Source organism: Dendropsophus ebraccatus, chromosome 3, assembly GCF_027789765.1.
Source record: "Dendropsophus ebraccatus isolate aDenEbr1 chromosome 3, aDenEbr1.pat, whole genome shotgun sequence".
Taxonomy (NCBI): Eukaryota; Metazoa; Chordata; class Amphibia; order Anura; family Hylidae; genus Dendropsophus; species Dendropsophus ebraccatus.
The window spans coordinates 87,490,013-87,510,098 of NC_091456.1; the positions used below are offsets into that span (position 1 = coordinate 87,490,013).

Sequence of the window (20,086 nt, forward strand, 5' to 3'; positions counted from 1 at the left end):
ATTCAAACTTATTAGGGGAGGGCATTTTTTTAAATTAATAAAAAGTTTTTTTCTCCCTGGGGGACTTCTTATACAACTGCACCTATTTCCCATAGAGATTGATGCAGTATACCTTATACAGCACTGATCCATGAGATCTGTGCTGTATTGGTCTGGGCTGCTCTATGGATCTATGCATTGCTGGGCCAGGATCAGCGTCAGTGTGACGATGAGGCCTGGCCGGGTCAGATGAAGGGATTGTCCTTCCGCAATCGCATCGCAGGGGGTGATCTGTCCACTAGACCACTACAGATAAGCTTTGGGCTGCATTCACACGTTCAGTGTTTTTCCTTGTCTGGTATTGTGGTCTGCTAGCTACCTCCGTGATCCGCGCAAAACAGTCCGTTTTGCATCTGTTTTGCATCCGTGTCCGTTTTTTTTTATCACTGATCTGTTTTAAAGCATTCTAAATTACATTGATTACATCACATTCGTGTTTTTCGCAGATGAACACGGATGTCAGATCCGTGTACATCGTGAAAAAAACGGATCTCAATGATTTCTATGGGAAATCCTTTCCGTGCATCCGTTCCGAATAATGACATGTCCTTTTTTTTAACGGCAGGGATCACGGATCTGTGAAATCACGGAACGTCTGAATAGCCCAATACAAAGCAATGGGCTGTAAAATTGTCCATATGCACGGATCCGTGAGCACGGACAACTTCACGGAATGTGTGAATGCAGCCTTAGAAGGCATTTACATGCAACTGTTAGTTATAACAGCTTCATTTACCTGTCTTAACTAGCGCGTGGTCGATTGACCCATGCCTGCTAATAGTCACTGTCCTTGGCTGCTGATAGCAACCATGAGCGTCGGGATTTAGAGCCTGGACACAGCGCAACCCCTTTCTGAATTGCCCTAGCAGACACATGACATACGAGTCTAGATCGCTAGATCGTCCAGGCAGCTAATAGCAGATAGCAGCGGTCTACTGCCCCGCTCCTATTCCACAGAGTGACGGCAGCAGATCGCTGCTATATGAGTAGTTTGCCTTTTAACACATTTCCTCTTTGATGGTGCGTTCACACCTACAGGATCTGCAGCTGATTTTCTGCAGCAGATTTCATTTAAATAACTGAACACAGCATCAAACCCGCTGCAGGTCTGCAGGTGTGAACGCACCCTGAACAAGTTTCAGGAGGAAGGGATTTAATCAAACTGTAGACAAACACGTAACAATGCCCCCCCCCCCCCCCCCCCCCCCAAAAAAGAGGAATCTCAGTCATAAGTTACAGTATTTATATAGGTTGATAGTTTCTGGTCACTCTCTCCTGATGGCATGAAACCTTGAATACTTATATGCAGAAACACTAAAAAAAAAAAAAAAAAAGATATAATTACTTTATGTTGTAATGAAGTAGAAATTTACATTACAATTTCTTACTAAAAAAGTTAGCCAGTGTTAGAAAGACAAAGCCACTTTCTCCCAGGGACAGCACGACTCTTGTCTCCAGTTTGGATGGAGTTTTGCAACTCAATTCCATTGAAGTGAATGGGGCTTAATTGCAAGCCACACCTGAACTGGAGACAGGAGTTATGTTGTCTCTGGAAGTAAGTGTCCATGCTTTTCTAATGCTGGATAACCCCTTTAAATGAGTATAGAGAGACAATGCCATGCACATATCAAATATACCTATGGACAAGGGTACATGTAACCTACTGCAACTTTATATTTACCAGCCTAAAAAGACTGTGCAGAAGTCTCTTCCCTTCCCTCCCCCCCAAAAAAAGGGATGAGGATTGTAATGGTCCTTTTACACGGAGTGATAATTCGCCCAATCGATCGTTTTAACGAATTTAAGGCAACAGTTTTGTTTTTATACCGATCAGCGTTTAGACGGAAAGATAAATCGTTTGAAAAAATTGTTATTGCGACCGTTTTAGGATGGCTTAAGCCCACACATAGGGTGAATCTGTCAAAGGCTGTTTAGACAAAGCCATCTGAGAATTTTCAGCAAATGACCAACAATGATTTGAGAACATGCCGATTATCGCTCAAATGCGATCGTTATCGTGAAAATTCAAACAATAATTGCTCTGTGTAAAAGGACTATTAGACTTCAAACTCAGTACTTCCATTTATTTTTGTTTGAAGAAGACAAGACAAGACATGTAAATGTCTACTTGTTTCAGTTGTGCTGTCTGGCACTATTTATGTGGCTACAGGACAATCTAGCTGGCAATGTTAACAGGGATATTTAAACCAGCTATTTATTAGGGCACTGGCTGTCATTATGAGGGTACAACAATATTTTACAACTTGTGTGGATAGAAAATATGAAGATTCCGAAGAGAAGAACAAAGAACAAAAATTGTTGCCTTATGCCGCTCCATATTTTAGATGACCCTGTCTATTGCATCCCAAAATAAACATACTGTACCTTTTGTCAATGTCCATTGCAAAGTAAAAAGTATTCCCCAGACAACCCCTTTCAAGGGGTATTCTGTTTATTTACAAAACTTTACTGCTGGGGTTGTAGAAAACAAGCTATACTTACCTACCTCCTCTTCATGCAGGTCCCACTGCTGCTCCCATTTGACGCCTTTCTGTCATCTGCTGTCCCTATCTTCTGCCTGCTTCTGAGAAAGAAAGCTTAGAGCAGGGCTTACCTGCTCAGCCAATCACTGGTCAAGATGGGACACTGCTGAAGCTAAGTAGACACTCTAAGCTCTTGTCTTGGAAACAGAGAGAGGACAGGAGCAGCATAGGACTGTAAGGGGACAAACAGGAGCTGCAGTGGGACCTACAGGGGTAGGCAAGTATAGCTTATTACATTCTTATTTTATTCCTGTAACCCAACAAATACACTTGATTTACCATATTAAGATCATATGACACAAATATAAAGATAAATCAGGGGCTTATCAGAATCAATTATATTAAAGGTAAAAATAATTTTTTATCCAGATATCACATACCTGAGAGGAATGAGGCTGACAATTGCTAGAATCCCAGATATAATAAAACAGGTTCCATTAAACGTGTCCAGAGTGACTTGGTAAATCTTGTTGAATACAACTGATGTCAACACCCCTGAAATGGCCAAAGATAGCTGAAGAACAACAAATACTTTACCTGAAATGAAACGCAAATGAACAGTTTTATTTGTCATAAAATCCAAACTCCAAATCTTGTTACATTCGCCTAAAAGCTTTATATTTCTGCACCTTATCTTATCACTGGTTATACAAAGCGTGTAATCTTTCTCCTTAAAGAGGTTGTCCATGCAAAACTAAGTTGTCCCCTAGGGGACAAGTAAGAGATTGCAGGGGTCTGATCTCTCTACTCCAAGCCGATCTCCATACCGGCCCTTTGTTATGAAGACATGGGCACGGCGAGTGACCCATTGGCTCTATTCATTCCTATGGAGCCGCTAGAAAGAGCCAAGTGCTGTACCGTTCCAAGGGCTGAATAGAGATGCAGGTCACTTGCTGTACCTACGGGTGCATTCATAAAAAAGGAGCCGGGTATGGATATGGAGATTTGCATATGGTGATCAGCGGGAAGGAGGGGGAAGGGGGATACAGAGGTCTGACACCTGCAATTTCTCACTTGTCCCCATCCGCAGGATAGAGGTTTTGCCTGGACAACCTATGAAAGGAGAGTGCCAGGTATGTGGAGACTTCTAGGATATTCATGCTCTACTAGGAATAAGAATATGCAAATAACCCTCTTCTTTTGGAGGTAATGGGATTTGGGATGTAATAAGCCAAGCAGGAATCTCTCTAAAAAAGGGAAGTTACTAATTTGTATCCAGCATTCTCTGTTTAGTGACGCGGACGCGTCATCAGCTGCTCAGCCTGAGCAGCCGATGATGCGCTAGAGGCCGGCATCAGGGACGGCTGCAGCGATTCGGCCGGCCTCCCGAAGATTACGTCGTTGACAGAAGATCGGGGTCAGGGACGACGCGCGTTAGGTATGTACTGTATAATGCACTACACTTCCGGGTCCACGTGCGGGGGTGGGGGAACACGGGGAAGGGGGCAATTCACATACATAACATACATTACAAAGTTGCATAACTTTGTAATGTGTGTTATTTTGTGAATAATTTCCTAGCGCCGCACTACCCCTTTAATTCCTAATGCAGTATGAATGGTCTATGGTGCTCTCTTCAAGGAGAAACATTACCCCTTTGGTCGTTTCACAGGTGCTATGATACAGGCCTCTGCTGATGAGACAACCCCAAACAGCTGTCTACAAATGGATAGCTTTCCCTTTTTTGAGATATTTTGGCTCAGCTTGTTAAAGAACCAAATCACTGTTTCGAAGGGAAGCTACCTCCAAAAGGTGGCACCAGAGCGCTACTTTCTATACATCTCTGTCACGGCCGCGGCGGTGTCCCATGTTCCGGGCCGCCGCCGTGACCTCCCTCTGCCCCATGCAGCCGCCGGGGTCCTTGTGCAGGGACCCGGCGCTGCTGCTAGTTCGGCCCCTGGGGGCGCCTCACCTCTCCTCCGCTCCTGTCTCTCACTGTGCCGGCCGGCGCGCGCGTCCCCGCCTCCTAGGGCGCGCGCGCGCCGGCTGTCTCGGAGTTAAAGGGGCAGTGCGCTCCTAATTGGTCCATGTGTCAATCACTCCCCTATAAGTTCCAGCTCTGCCCCCTTCCAGGTGTTGGAGCCTCTACATGCTTCCCATAGCGTTTGGCCCAGCTCCCTGTTGTTCCTGATTCCTATCCGCTACCTGGTCCCTAGTCCCTGTTCCTGATTCCTATCCGCTACCTGGTCCCTAGTCCTTGTTCCTGGTTCCTGCTCCCCTGTTACACCATTGCTCCTGTGTTCAGCCTGTCACCTGCGGTTACGCCTACAGACCTCTGCCAGCACCATCTCCTGCCTACTGCTCCTGCCACGCCTCGCCTGCCGTCACTAGCAACCAAGCCAGGGGTAGCGACCTGGGGGTCGCCTGCCGCAGCAAGTCCATCCTGCCTTGTGGCGGGCTCTGGTGAAAACCAGCGGCCCCTTAGACTCCGCTCCCTGGTGAGGTTAGTGCCATCGCTGGTGACGGTCCAGTGGATCCACTACTCCAGGCGTTACAATCTCAACATTGCAAAAGCAGTTATCCAGACGCCAAGCCTTTCTTGTCTCAAATACAGTAACTCACTACAAAGTGTCATTTCACTTAAAGGAGAAGTAAGGCAAAATTTTTCATTTAAGTATTGTATTGCCCCCTAAAAGTTATACAAATCACCAATATACACTTATTACGGGAAATGCTTATAAGGTGTTTTTTTCCCTGCACTTATTCCTGCATCAAGGCTTCACTTCCTGGATAAAATGGTGATGTCACTTCCTGAATAACATGGTGATGTCAGGCCCGACTCCCAGAGCTGTGTTGGCTGTGGCTGCTGGAGAGGATGATGGCAGGGGGACACTGAGGGACACAGGGCGCTGGAGGGACACTGAGCATCCCTCTGCCATCATCCTCTCCAGCAGCCACAGCCCGCACAGCTCTGGGAGTCGGGGCGTGACATCACCATTTTATCCAGGAAGTAAAGCCTTGATGCAGGAATAAGTGCAGGGAAAAAAGCACTTTATAAGCATTTCCTGTAATAAGTGTATATTGGTGATTTGTACTTTTGGGGGGCAATACAATAGTTTAATAAAAAATGGTGTATGGAGAGGCTTTCACCGGCACTACTCCTGGCACTTAGTCGGTAAATACAGCTGGACGTATGATGGACTAGTATAGTTCTAGGCCGGGGGTGCTCCTTATATAGTGTAGAACATCAAAATGCAATTTCATATAGAGAAAGAAGAAGCCAAGGGCACTCACCCGTCGGTAGTGAAGATTCCTTTATTTCATAGTGCAGTAAAATAGCAAGATTGCACACTGATCGGGGCAGACGCCATCCTGTTTAAAGCGTGGTCATGATGGCCATTTCGCGCGCATGTGCATGCGCGAAATGGCCATCACGACCACGTCTGCCCCGATCAGTGTGCAATCGTGCTATTTTACTGCACTATGAAATAAAGGAATCTTCACTACCGACGGGTGAGTGCCCTTGGCTTCTTCTTTCTCTATATGAAATTGCAGTTTAATAAAAAAACTTTGCAGGACTTCTCCTTTAGGGTGCGTTCACACCTACAGGATCTGCAGCAGATTTGATGCTGTGTTCAGTTATTTAAATGAAATCTGCTGCAGAAAATCAGCTGCAGATCCTGTAGGTGTGAACGCACCATTAAGGAATATTCCCATTTTACTTTTTACTAAACATGCCAAGTCATACTAAATTAAACATACTGCATCGTGTTGAACAAATTCTTCACTTCTATATATCCCTTTTCTCCCCACTGCTCTGCTTTTTATATGTCAGCTTCCCCAGACTATAAGTAATTGGCAGCCTGGAGGTCCAGTTGTGCAGGAAGTCTGAGATATATAGCCACTGTTTGTCAGAATGTAGATTTCCACATCAAGAAAGATAGGAGCCGTAGTAGATGTAAACAACAAGACTTTAATCAAAAGGTTTTTTTGATGAATCCTTTGAGGACCAGACCCAAAATGACCCAGTGGACCGCGCAAATTTTGATCTTTGCGCTTTTGTTTTTCCCTCCGCCCCTTCCAAGAGCTCTAGCACTTTCAGTTTTCTATCTACAAGGCCATGTAATGGTTTGTTTGTTACAGAAATAGTTGTACTATGTAATGGCGCCTTTCATTCTACCATAACATGTATGATGGAATCCCAAATATTTATAAAAATATAAATAGGTGAAATCGTAAAAAAGAATGCAATATGGTAACGTTTGGGGGGTTCCTGTGTCTACGTAATGCACTATATGGTAAAAGCGAAGTGATACTATTATTCTATAGGTCAGTCTGAACACAACCATATGCAGGTTTACACAGATTTTCTAATGTTATATATATATTTTTTTATGAAATCCTTTTTTTTGGCAATTAATTATTAATAAAATTGGCCTATTGTGACGCTTATAACTGTTTTATTTTTTCACCTATGTATGGGGCGTAATTTTTTCTGCCATGTTCTCTAGTTTTTATTAATAGCATATTTGTGAAGATCGGACGTTTTGATCACTTTTTATTAATTTTTTTTTTATATATAATGTAACATAAAATCGGTAATCCATGCACTTTTTTCCCTCTTTTCAGGTACGCCGTTCGCCGTTTGCAATGGCGCTTATTATATTTTAATAGATCGGACAATTACGCGGCGTTTAAGGAGTTAATGGCACACTGCAGCGCGTCATTAACTATGAGGGCCGGGCTGCTGATTGCAGCCGGCCCCCACCTGCTATGAAGCGCGCTCCGCTCCAGGGTCGTCTGGGCACAGACTTCCATGACGTATCGGTACATCCTAGGTCGTCTAGGGGTTAAAGTGTCACTGTCTCTTTCAAAACCTAAATCAACAGTAGATGTGAAATAAAGCAAGTGCGCAATATACATTCATTATTTTTTTTGTTATCATGCTGTAAAACAAAGCTGAATCCAGAAATCCAGGTCCAGTCTGCTGAAGGCAGATTTTCTGACTTGTGCTGGTTGTAAAAAAAGACTAAACACAGGAATTCCAGCCAGTACAGAGAGTCATGGCTCATTGTGTACATGACTACCTTCTCTGTAAATGCTCAGATGGCCTGGGATACACAGGACTTCCTGTTTTATGACTGTTTCCTGTTTTTTTAGGAAGAAAAAGTCAGAAAACAGGAAGTGCTGTGTTCTCCATGATAACTAAAAATAAATAATGATTGTAAATTGCAAACTTGCTTGATATCACGTCTACTGTTTATTTAGATTTTGAAAGTTATAACGACAGTGACACTTTAAAGTCAATTTTTTTCTAATCTCCTGTACTGGGTGAGGTCTACAGGTGCAGTTGCCTCACTACAAGCTATTGCAGGTGTCGGACTTGCAGCATGACCGGCCAAGGTGAGCTGCTTTCAAAGCCTTCTCTTGAATATCAATTTTTTGCTACAGTATCATGTTATGCGTGGCATATGTTGTCTTCTCTCTTTAAGTTCTAGCTTTCCCAGATTAGTAGGGTGGATTCATGTCTGTACATGAAGGAATATTTCCCTGAAACAATGATTAGGTTGAATGTACATTACTAGTAAGACCATATCATAATCCACTGAAGTCGTATCCTTGTCTGCTGGCAAAGGTCTTTTGTGGTGATTAAGGTTTTAGAATTATTTGGCTTTGTCAAGCTAGTGACAACAGCCAGTGTGGTGGTGCACCCCCGTGATCATGTTGTGACAGGTGGTGTGGTACAGCTCAGCCAGAGGAGTATGTGTTGTGACGCCAGTGCAAGTCCAGCACACAGGTGTGATGGTGGTACCTGTACTGTTCCCCAATGGTCGGTGACCTGCTGGGCTGTGATGTGACGGGGGCCTGCCAGGCAGTGCTAGTCAAGCACACAGGTGTGATGTTGGTACTTGACTGTACCGTTCCCCAATAGTCGGTGACCTGCCGGGCTATGATGGATCACTTGGGCTCTTGTCACGGTAGTCCAGAGTGGCAATTGACCCACCCGGACTATAGGTACCACCACCCACAGAAAGGGGAAAATTACCCAAGGTGTGTAGCGGATGTGTATAGGTGCTGGTGCAATGAGTCCCAGTAGAATAAATAGAAAGACTTTACTGAACAGTCTCTTGGAATTACAGAATACTTTGGCAGTAAATAGCTTATCTTAATACAGACTTGTGTTTCACTAGATCTTGTGTTTCTAGATGCTGGGAGATTCTTTTAAGTGCTGATATAAGGGTTAGATGTAGCGGTGGTTGTATAGTTTTGAGTTGAGCAATAAAGAGGAGAGGAGTTTGTCTAGGCAGTTACAACCCAAGGAAGTTGTGTGCTCTGCTGGAACTTTAGAGAGAAGAATACTTGAGAGATATTTGTGCCTGTGTTTAGACTGTGTTGTATGACCACCTACTGCCCTACAGAATAGTGATAGGCAGAAGAGAAAGAAGTAGGGGGGGCGGAGCTTGACATGGAGGTGGCCGGACGTGCACACTAGGAGCTCCTGCTTAGGCCGACATCGACAGGGGGCACATCAGCAGCTTTATGGGGCTAAAACGCACCAAAACGGCCAAGAAGACTCCGGGGGTCCCGAGGACGCCGCTGACCCCGATATCTAATTACTTCAGCCCGCTAGCTGACCTGCCTGAGGACCCGGTGAGTGGCGTGGAGGAACCGGCGCCATCTTGGATTGCGGGAGGCGCGCGGCGGCAGCGAGAGACCAGGTCCCAGGCTGCCCGACGGGAGAAGGCCACATTACCGGGACACCGGACTCCATCCAGACCCCGGCGCACTACAGAGGGAGGTGAGCAGCAGCCGTTTTCTGCCACTGAGACGCCGGTGCCGGGAACACAAGGCAGGCGCGAGCCGACATTGGGGGCGGAGCCTCGGTCCTCTCCTGCTGTGTGGGAGCCCGCGTCCTCTGCAGAACCAGCAGGGGCTGTCAGTGGGGCACTGGAGGGGGACCAGGTGGTGAGAGACGGGGACCGGCACCAGCAGCGTGGGAACAGTGCCACAGGCACATGACCCCGGGCAGCAATTTCTTCACTCCACTGCCCACGATCCCAGCAACTGCCCCATACTAACAGTGTCGCCCCTGCTACCACCTTCTTGTGTATGGAGGACCCTCTCTCTGCTGAAGTTCAGAACTTGCCCCCAGCCATTCAGCATCTACACAGCCAGTCATCTGAGACTGTTCTCCCTCCCTCAATTACCTTTGAGACCACTGCCATAAGTACCACAGCACATTGTGGACCTGCCTCTCAGAGTCAATATACTTTACCTCACTCTGGTTTGCCCCCTGCTGACTCTACCCATAACGTTACATCTATGGAGGCCACTGCTGTACAACACTCAGAGGCTGCTGCCGCCCTGAGGGCCCATCCGGAGCTACAGGCGCTGCTCACACTATTGCCTTCCAAGTTGGACTTAGAATCCATGGCATCTGATTTGAAGGCAGCTTGGCGGCAGGATATTGGAGCTGTTAAAGCAGACGTCTCGACACTGCAGACTAAAGTGCAGGAGTTGGAAACGTTTAAGACCACAGTACAGCAGTCCCTATCTGATCTTCAGCTGGCTGTCACATCCCAGGCCACCCAGCAGCAGTACCTATGCTCCCAAATAGATGACCTAGAAAATCGCAACAGGCGCAATAATATTAGAGTCAAGGGACTACCTGAAGCAACGCGCCCACCTGACCTCCTCTCCACCCTCACTGGTGTATTCAACTCGCTGCTGGGTAAACCACCAGATGCGCCACTGGACATTGACAGAGCACACAGGGCGCTGAGACCGCCGAGCACCGACCCCAACAAGCCTCGAGATGTAATATGCCGCGTGCACTACTTCTCCGTTAAGGAAGAGATTATGAGAAAGGCACGCATGCTTCCGGAAATTGACTTTGATGGTGCCAAGCTTCAACTGTACCCGGATCTGTCACGGCGCACCCTGCGATTGCGTGCATCCCTGAAGCCACTTCTCTCTCTGCTGCAGGCACGTAACATTCCATACCGTTGGGGCTTCCCATTTTCCCTTTCTGCGCGACTTGGAGCTACGGTTGCTACGCTGCGCACCCTAGAAGATCTTGGTCCCTTCCTCACAGCCTTTGATCTGCCTCATGTTGTGTTGCGGGAATGGGAACGCCTACTGACTGATCCGACTGCAGATGCCTGGGGAACCGCCCTACCAATGATGAGAAGTGAGGGGCGACGACTCTCCCCCAGACCACAACGCGCAAGAAGGAGGAGGAGGAGCGCATCTAGATCAGACACGGAGCTCTGAAACTCCGCTGCGGCTGCTGCGGGACGTGAGATTACTGTCATGTCTCACTGTGATCACTGCTGATTTAGATTGAGACTGATGCTACATAGTGTGCCTTATGCCCCTACAAGTGTTTTTTCATAGTTTCATTCCCCCGTACAATTGTTAAGTTGTATCCTTTACTGATGTCGGCCTGTTGCTGTCTCCTAACCCCATAGGTTGATTCCCATGGTCTTACCCCCAATAGGTGTAGAGGCGGGATATTGCCGCCTGTTAAAGGCAGTCATGTTGCTGCTTTTGTTAGAATTGTTGCTACCTTTGTTTAGGAGCTGTTTCTCTTGTCTATTCCCCTTACTACTACCCTGCTCTTTCTCTTTTCTTTGCCAGCACGGCCTCTCCCCCCTGCCGGGGATCGTTGTACCCTCTAGACGGCCAGTGATATGGCCTTAATGAACATTGCCACCCTGAATGTTCAGGGTTTCAATGTCCCGGAGAAGAGGGCACAAATTTTATATACTATGCATAAACAGAAGATACAGGTTTTATGTGTCCAGGAAACGCACTTCTATACTGCTAATATTCCTACCATTCATAACAGATATTATCCCTTCTGGTATCACAGTAGTAATCCCAGTAACAAGACTAAGGGTGTAGCGATCTTTATCCATAAGTCTCTACCATGCCAAGTGTTGGACGTGAAGACAGATCCTGAGGCCCGCTTCCTGTTTATTCGTTGCCTTATTGCACACCAGGCCTACACATTAGCTAATATATATGTGCCCAATTTAAACCAGCCAACATTTATAAAAAATGTATTGGACGAGTTAAATACTTATGCTCAGGGTAACATAATCTTATGTGGAGATCTTAATGCGACCCTTGATCCCAGGGTGGATACCTCCTCGGGGGTGTCTTCACTGTCCTTCAACAAGTTAAACAAAATACGTAGAGCCCTATTTCAAATGCAGCTCTGTGACGTTTGGCGCATACAGCACCCGACCGTTAGGGACTACTCCTACTACTCCAGCCCCCACAACAGGTACAGCAGGATCGACTATATTTTTGTGCATCATCACCTTTTACCTAGGGTCTCTTCATCCTCCATAGGAAGTATTGTCCAAACTGATCATGCCCCTGTGCAGTGCAGTCTCGCTATGCCGGATTTGCCTCGCGGGTCATATAATTGGAGGCTGAATGAGACCCTTTTACACGACCCCCTGTGCTTAACTGACCTGAAATCTGCTGTCAGCAACTTCACGACTGATCATACTGGGGACATTACGGCACCTCAAGTGAAATGGGACGCGCTCAAATGTGTTCTGAGGGGGGTGCTGATTGCCCATGGTGCGCGTCTTAAAAGGGAGGCGGCTGCTAAACTGAAAAGGTTACTCTCTGAGCTCCGTCAATTGGAGACGGCGCATAAGGCCACGCTTATGGAAGATACATATCGTGAAGTACTGCGGGTGCGGCACGAGCTCACCTCCCTGCTTAACAAAAAACAAAAACGGTTCAGACAGCTCTGCGCTGGCAGGTTTTATGAGGAGGGCAACAAGGCGGGCAGGATGCTAGCTAGGGCCTTAAGAGATAAACGGGCAGCCCTATACATACAATCAATTAAAAATGCGGAGGGCGTTGTACAGCGCTATACCTCAGATATTTTAGAGTCTTTTAGATCTTATTATGAAAACTTGTATAATCTTATCCCAGCGCCTGAAGCCACGGTGGAGGGGGCTCGTAAATATATATCTGATACCAAGCTACCCCGCTTGGAGCCTGAACTCCTCGCTACCCTCGAGGATGGTTTCACTGCGGAGGAATTGTCCAGTGCTATTTCTGACCTACCGTCAGGCAAGAGCCCGGGCCCTGACGGCTACACGGCACAGTTCTACAAGATACTTCAAGCTGACTTAAATCCAACCTTGTTGGCAGCCTTTAACAATATTTCGGCCTCCTCCCCGTTGCCGCCTTCTTTCATGTGTGCCCATATAGTTGTCATTCCCAAGGAGGGGAAGGATCCAAATCTTTGTCCCAGCTACAGGCCCATCTCCCTCATAAATACTGACGCGAAGTTGTTCGCTAAACTCCTGGCGAGCCGCCTTGCCCCGCTTTTGGGGCGAGTAATCCACCCAGATCAAGTGGGTTTTGTCCCCCTGAGGGAGGCACGCGAAAATACCCTGAAGACCTTCTCTGTGATCCATCATGTTTGCTCATCCAACGTACCTTGTATGATGCTCTCACTGGACGCAGAGAAGGCCTTCGATAGGGTAGACTGGGTGTTTCTGACAGAGGTTTTGAGGGGCCTGGGGATGGGACCGTTGGCTCTTGGCCGGATACTTGCCCTATATCGTAACCCTGTAGCACGGATAAGAATTAACGGCTCCTTGTCTACTCCCTTCACGATTCATAACGGCACTAGACAGGGGTGCCCCCTGTCCCCATTGCTGTATGTGCTAGTAATGGAGCACTTACTTCAGGCTATTAGACAGTGTTCAGACATCTCTGAGGTCAAAATAGGAGACATGCACCTTAAGTGCTCCGCATTTGCGGACGATTTACTGCTCTATGTGACGCACCCGAAAACTACTCTGCCTGCCTTGATGTCCGCCTTGGCTGCCTTTAGTGCTGTTAGCAATTATAAGTTGAATCTCACTAAAAGTGTGGCCCTTAATGTGACCCTCCCGCAGACGGAACTTGGGGGACTGCGCAGCCGCTTCCCTTTCATATGGACGTCCACCTCCTTTAAGTATCTGGGGGTCCATGTCCCTGCTGACTTGTCCCAGACTTACTCCTTAAACTTCTCTCCGTTATATGCCCGCCTTAAAGTAGACCTGTCTAAATGGGATCGCAAGGACTTTTCCTGGCTCGGGCGGATTAATATTATCAAAATGAACCTACTACCGCGTCTTCTATACCTATTCCAGACAATTCCTGTAATACTCCCGAGAGCCTTCTTTACTGACCTCACGAAGCTGTTCACCCGTTTCATATGGATGAGAGCTCGCCCAAGGATTGCGAGGACCACACTGACCTTGGCCAAGGAGCAGGGGGGACTTGCACTGCCAGACCTATACAAGTACTACGTGGCAGCAGTTGCTACCCGTGTACTTGACGGGTTCCATCACACCTCAGACAAATTGTGTGTCAAATTGGAAGCTCTCATTTCCCGATTTGCTCTCCCGACGATACTCTGGACACGCCCAGGAGCGTGGACGAGCACCCTTATCAGGCATCTGCCCTTGATCGCACGTACCACCATGACTATCCTTAGAAGACACCGCATGCTGCCCATTCTGTTTACTCCAGACGGACCCCTGACGCCGATTAACAATAACCCTGACTTTCAGACGGGCCTGCTTGGTACACAGTTCCTGCAACAGCCAATGGAATGCAGATTCCTTTTTCAACAGGCGACTACAGCCTCGGCGCTCCTGCCCTATGAGTCACTGATTCCGGGGCCGGCCCGCCGACAGCAATATCATTGGCAGTACCTGCAGCTGCAGCATTATTATAACGCTTCAGCCAGGACTCTCAAACTGCATAGAAAGTTGACGCCATTTGAGGAGTGGTGCGTGGCTACGGAGGCCCCCACCCATGTTGTCTCCCTGATATATAGTTTGTTGGTAGCGCCCTTACCAGATAGGAAACTTCTGTACCAGGTTGGCTGGGAGAGGGAACTGAACCAGACATTCACTCCGGCAGACTGGGATAAAGCTTTTTTCTTATGTCACAAGTCTTCGGTAGCTAGTAGGGCGCAGGAAACTAATTATAAAGTGATGTCCAGATGGTATCGGGTCCCAAGCTTCCTTCATTCCATATACCCCGCAGTGTCTGCGCTGTGCTGGAGATGTGGACAAGCTCAGGGAACAATGGTCCACATCTGGTGGGGCTGCCCTAAATTGCAAGATTTTTGGCAAACGGTGGTGACACTGACGCAACAAATCTCGGGGGTGACTCTAATCAATCGACCCTCGACGGTGCTGCTGTCTATGCTTCCGGGTACTCTGTCACAATGCAAGAAAAGTATCGTCCGGTTCCTCCTATTGGCGGCTAGGACAATCATACCCAGGAAATGGAAGTCGGAGATATCGCCCTCCATAACTGAGTGGTTTGCAGAAATTCAACACATTCAGAGAATGGAAGAGCTAAGGGCTGACCATAATCATGCTCCTCCTTCCGCCACAGCTTTGTGGTCTCAGTGGATGGTGTTTATGGGTACCCCTGCCTACCGCACGCACGCTATCCCTTAGCCTCTGGTATTATGAATGTAAATACAGGATTGCTGCTAAGACCCCTGTACCTTCTCCTTCACCATTTATGCCAGATCTTCCCTCTTCTCCTCACCTGAGGCTGTGCTGGCCTCCCTCCCTTTTTTTCTTCTCTCTCCCCTCTATCCTTCTTCTTTGGCTCACTTTTCTGCTACCCTGACTGACTTGGGTCCACCACTAGTGGACGGTCTGTATCGAGGAAGCCCGAGTCTTGTACCCCAGACTCCGGCCATGTTATGTTAAGGAATGCTCAGAAGATTACCGCAGTACTATCTAAGGAGTCATGTTTAGCTCAGCCTGATGACCTAGAGGAAAGTTCTGTCACTAGAGGCAGTTTGCTGCCGGCACTTGAACTGCTGGATTAGAGGTCATCTCATCTTGCACTGCGTATCTCAGTATGTTACCCCACCCTTCTTCCTTTTTGTATCCCCCTTTGATGTCTTTCAATAAAATCTTTGAATAAGAGAAGAGAAAGAAGTATCTCTATTGGACAATAAAATAAATAATACAGAAGATGCAGTAACCCTTGATTCACTACAGCTGTGCAAAACAGTTCACATACAAAACACTGACATCTAGTTGTGAAATGACTAAGTACCTTCATCACTACTTAGTTTTGAGAGAAAGGCTTTTGTGACAGGTGTGACAAAGAAAACTACACCAGCACCAGTATAGGGCAGCTCAAGGGCTACTGCACATGCCAGTGAGCTGTCCTACTCGACCTTCGAGATGTTGAGAGTGGTCAAGCTGGGAGTTACTGAATTTCCATTATCCTAAGCCACCCCAAATGCTCCTCCCCTGGACCAGAGACGGATGAGCAGTATGATCCTCCCCACACCTCCTTCTCATAGGCAGAGACAGCGTCATCCTCCAGCGGTAACGGGTCTCCGCGGACTAGATATAGCAGCAGTATATAGTCCGGCCTTTCACCACTCCCATTCCACGGAGCGACGGTAGCAGATCGTTGCTATATGAGTCGTTTGTCTTTCAACATGTTAAAAGACAAACGACTGCAATGATCAGCCGACATTGTTCATGTCAGCTGATCGTTGCCTTCTATTACACAGAACGAATATTGTAATAGGGACTTTAGTTTATTTTCTAGAAGCGTTGTTAATTTTTAACTTACCATAGGATGATCCTAAGATATGTTTGGATAAGAGAGACCTTATAGTTGGAAGAGGTATTAGTGCAAACAGCATTACCCCACGAGCTAAAAACAAAAACAAAAACAAAAAACAATTAAAAAAACAATGAACAATATTTTCCACTTTTAAAGGCTTGAACGTATATAGGATAAGGACTTTTCATTTGGTTCAGAGTCTCACTATTGTACTTCAGGGTTGTAGCTATGCTTTCATTTTGTTTATTAGGTCCTGTACTTAAATACCAAGAGCACTATCCATGCTCGCAAAGACATTAGGCTACCGACCAAAGCTTGTATCCTGAATGTTACTTCCGAGTAAATTTCCATTCAAATTCAGATGCTTTTGAACATCGGTTATAAGTACTATAAGTATATTGAGTACTGAACTGTTTTACTTCAGAGAAGTTTGAGAACTGAGGTACCACTGTACTACATATACCCTGAGTTGCCAACATTTAAAGATTTTTTCCAGGGACAATTTGGCTTTGATAGGGCACCATGCCCTGGTGTGGATTGTTAGGGGGTGGGGCTTGTGGATGGGGCTTATTATGGTTGGGGTTTGCAAGAATGTACTTTTTTCTGAACATGTATGTGTATTTGTCCTCACTATAGGGACCTTACAAAGAGGGTAGCATGGGTCAGTGATAAAGCCTGGGGCAAGGCATAGCATTGCATCCTCCTCCAGGTATAAGCTAGTGGCCAGTGTGCATGACCGCTCACCAGAGGCACATGCAAGATCTTCTTAAGGTGTGGGATTTTAAAGAATATAATAATACCTCCCCTCCAGAACGACATTACTACTGCAGTGACTAAATAATACTACCATACTGTTATTGAATAACAGCGCTACCATGCTGGAGATAAATTGTCATGCTTTATAAGCCTGCATGACACCTTTAGGCTTCATTAACACGTTCAGTGTTTTGTTTTTTTACCCACAATTTAATCTGCATTTTTTTCTCTGCAATCCATGAAATTTGATCCGTAATATTATCCGTTCCTGTCCCCCCATATAGTCAGTTAAAAGACCCCCATATAGCCAGACATGTACTCCCATATTGCCAGCTGCAGAGCCCTTGCAGCCAGACATGTCCCCCATGTAGGACAATACATTACCCAGGTACCGCTTGTATGTTTCACACTGGGCACTGTAACCAGGTGACAAATTCTGGGACACCACATGACAAGGTCATGTGATGCAGTGGTGATGTTTGGAGCCACATTTTTCCTGAACAACACGCACATGTGACCTGTGACATCTGCAATGCTTTCTGCGATCTGCACCCACACTAAGTTCAATGGGTCCTAAAGTAATCAGCGATCCTGGACAACTTTACGGAGCACGTGAATAAGGCCTTAGAGTATGTTCACACAACATTTTTGAGGCAAAATATGGTCGTATAATTACGAATGTAAATATTGATTGTTATCATTATTATTAAGATATGGCCGTATTTTTGTTGCAAAAACTTTTTGTGAACATACCCCCAAGCTTTAAAAAATTATCGTTTTTTAAATTATGCTGTTAAATAATAGTACATTAAATGAGAACAAAGGCCTGTTTTCCAGTTGAAGTCTGTAGAATTTATGTCTAAAAAAAATTGCAAAAAAGTAAGAAAATTAATTTGTTGCATCTCAAAATAAGTCCCAAAAACAGCTTTACAATCAGATCTAATGGCAAATCATCTACTATGTACAACAGTAGCTTAACAGGGACTGTCAGAAATTGTACTTAGTAATGCTTGCAATGTAAAGACTAACTTAATATTTTGTTATTTAGTACGTCTGTTGTTAATAGTCATTTTGCTTTTGGAATTTCCTGAAATTTACAGAGTATGATTATTGGGTGTCAGTTTTCAGCAGGTGGCACCTACAGTACACCCAGGATTTCTATTACATATGCAGAGAAGGCACATTGATAAGTAGAATTACCAGTTAGAAGTCCAAGTCTCTGTTTTTTATTTGAACAATTAGAAGAGGAAGCACTTCTGATAACTACATTGTATATGTTGCTTCATGGGAAAACCCCCTCCCACCACCACCACCACGGTAATGTTAACTGCTTTAACATTTTTTACTTACCTATAAAATATAGAAATGCCCATCGTGCAAATGCCATGATGAATATTCCAGCAGTGAAAGACACTATGCCAATCAGAATCAGAGTGACATCTTTAAACCACCTGGATAAAAAGAACACAGCTAAAAAGCTGGTAATAAATATCATGTAGCCGGCTGCATTAGCATAACCAATGTATTGAGGGCTGAAGTTAAGTGGTTTGTTCAGCAAAAATAAAGACAGTACATCGACAGATCCATCCACAGCAATATTGTACAATATGGCACTTGCAAAAAGAAGAGCAATAAAGCCTCGTGATGTTGTCTCAGGTGTGGAGCTCTTCATCTCAGGTGTGGATTCTTCACCTGTTTCTCCCAAAAGTTTTGAACTTTCAGTGGGTTGTGTAGAGGATTCATGTTCATGATCTACAAGTTCCGAGGTTCCATTCTGGGGCACTTTTAATACAAAAATAGAGTACACTAAACAGAGAAGGTAAAGTAAAAGGCTGCCTATTACTAGGGCTAAACCTTGGTGACTTGAAATGTTCACACTTACAAAAATATGTCCAGAAGCCAAACTACCAATAAAACCAGCTATCCCGTACACCAGCTCGATGGAGATGAGCTTCAGAGAGCGTTTCTTCTCAGAGGAACCTTCAGAAGCTAAGGCCATGACACCAGCCCAGTAGGTTGTGAACCATCCTGTTAAACCATTCAAGGCAGCAGACCCAAACATTACTTCTATAGGCCAGTCCAACAACATGACTGGCAACAAAAGACTCCGGGATAACAAGTACCCAAATAGTGGCACACATATAGTGACCTTCCTTCTCTGACGATCACCAATTTTTGCCAAAATATAAGCAGAAAGCAAAGGGGCTAATCCCAGGATAAAGTTGTGGATGATGTAGAAGTTTGATAGGGATCTCTGTAGTGCGTCGCTGTCAGAGGTATTTAGAGATGCAATAGACTTATTGTAGTAATTTTTTACCACAAAAAGAAGTGCCGGGTCATAGAAGGAGCTGGCTACCTGAGCTGCAGCAACTACTGGTTCAATCCAGGTCCTCATCTGTGCCATTGTACACACCATTATCACTCTTTCAGGCAGGGAACAAGACGATGGATGATGAGTATGGGAAATAGCTCACATATCCGAATCCTGACAATGTGCTAAGCTTCATCCATCTGTCTCACAGGGTCTGTTGTAGTGTTACAGCTTGTAATCTCTTTCATTGACTGAAAACAACCCTGCAGATCTTTTTGGAAAACTAACACATGCAAATCAACTGGCATAGAATAACAGTGACAAGCCAGCAGTAGATACTTCCTCATATCTACTGAGGTATTCATGTAGTGTGGGCGGGATGAAGCTTTGTTTGCACTTTTCAGAACGGTTTAAGCAATACAGGAATAGCAGGCTGAGAAACCAAGGAAATTGTTCAACAAAATAACAGATTAACCCTCTCTATTCCCTCCTTCTCACATGGAGTATGTTTGCAACTTGATACATAAGCTATCTTACAAAAAATGTGATATATGTTAAATTACTTTCAAATGATATGAAAGATTATATTTGCAATTACTCCTCATGTCTGGATATTTATATGTATATTTCTGTAATGTCTGATTTTTGTCTATGTATGTACCCCCAGAATTGTAAAGTGCTGTGGAAACTGTTGGCGCTATATAAATAAAATGTATTATTATTATTATTATTATTATCATTATTATATGCAGTACACTAATGTATAGATACGTTCACTATGGTTACAAGTAGTAAAAAAAAAAAAGATATAAAGATATAAATGCATGGAAACCACCCATTTAAGAGGAAACCTTCC

The 20,086-nt window shown here is 45.4% G+C and overlaps 1 protein-coding gene across 1 annotated transcript; it reads right to left on the bottom strand.

Moving 5' to 3' along the window:
• Positions 1 to 1,264: 1,264 nt before the first annotated feature.
• Positions 1,265 to 19,490, bottom strand: LOC138787176 (solute carrier family 46 member 2-like). Its single transcript, XM_069964348.1, has 4 exons — positions 18,270 to 19,490; positions 16,170 to 16,253; positions 2,963 to 3,119; positions 1,265 to 1,353 (listed from the first exon to the last, which is right to left on the bottom strand). The coding sequence occupies exons 1-4, from the start codon at positions 19,333 to 19,335 to the stop codon at positions 1,305 to 1,307; spliced, it is 1,356 nt and encodes a 451-aa protein (XP_069820449.1). The 5' UTR covers positions 19,336 to 19,490; the 3' UTR covers positions 1,265 to 1,304.
• Between the last annotated feature and the right edge of the window lie 596 nt (positions 19,491 to 20,086).

Bases quoted from the DNA above. Each gene is read 5' to 3' on its own strand.
- LOC138787176 (XM_069964348.1), bottom strand. From the start codon at position 19,335: ATGGTGTGTACAATGGCACAGATGAGGACCTGGATTGAACCAGTAGTT. The intron at 3,120-16,169 runs GTAAGTTAAAAA...GTTTCATTTCAG, and splicing joins TATCTTAGGATCATCCTATG to GTAAAGTATTTGTTGTTCTT. The intron at 1,354-2,962 runs GTATGTGATATC...TTTTTTTTTTAG, and splicing joins GTCAGCCTCATTCCTCTCAG to TGTTTCTGCATATAAGTATT.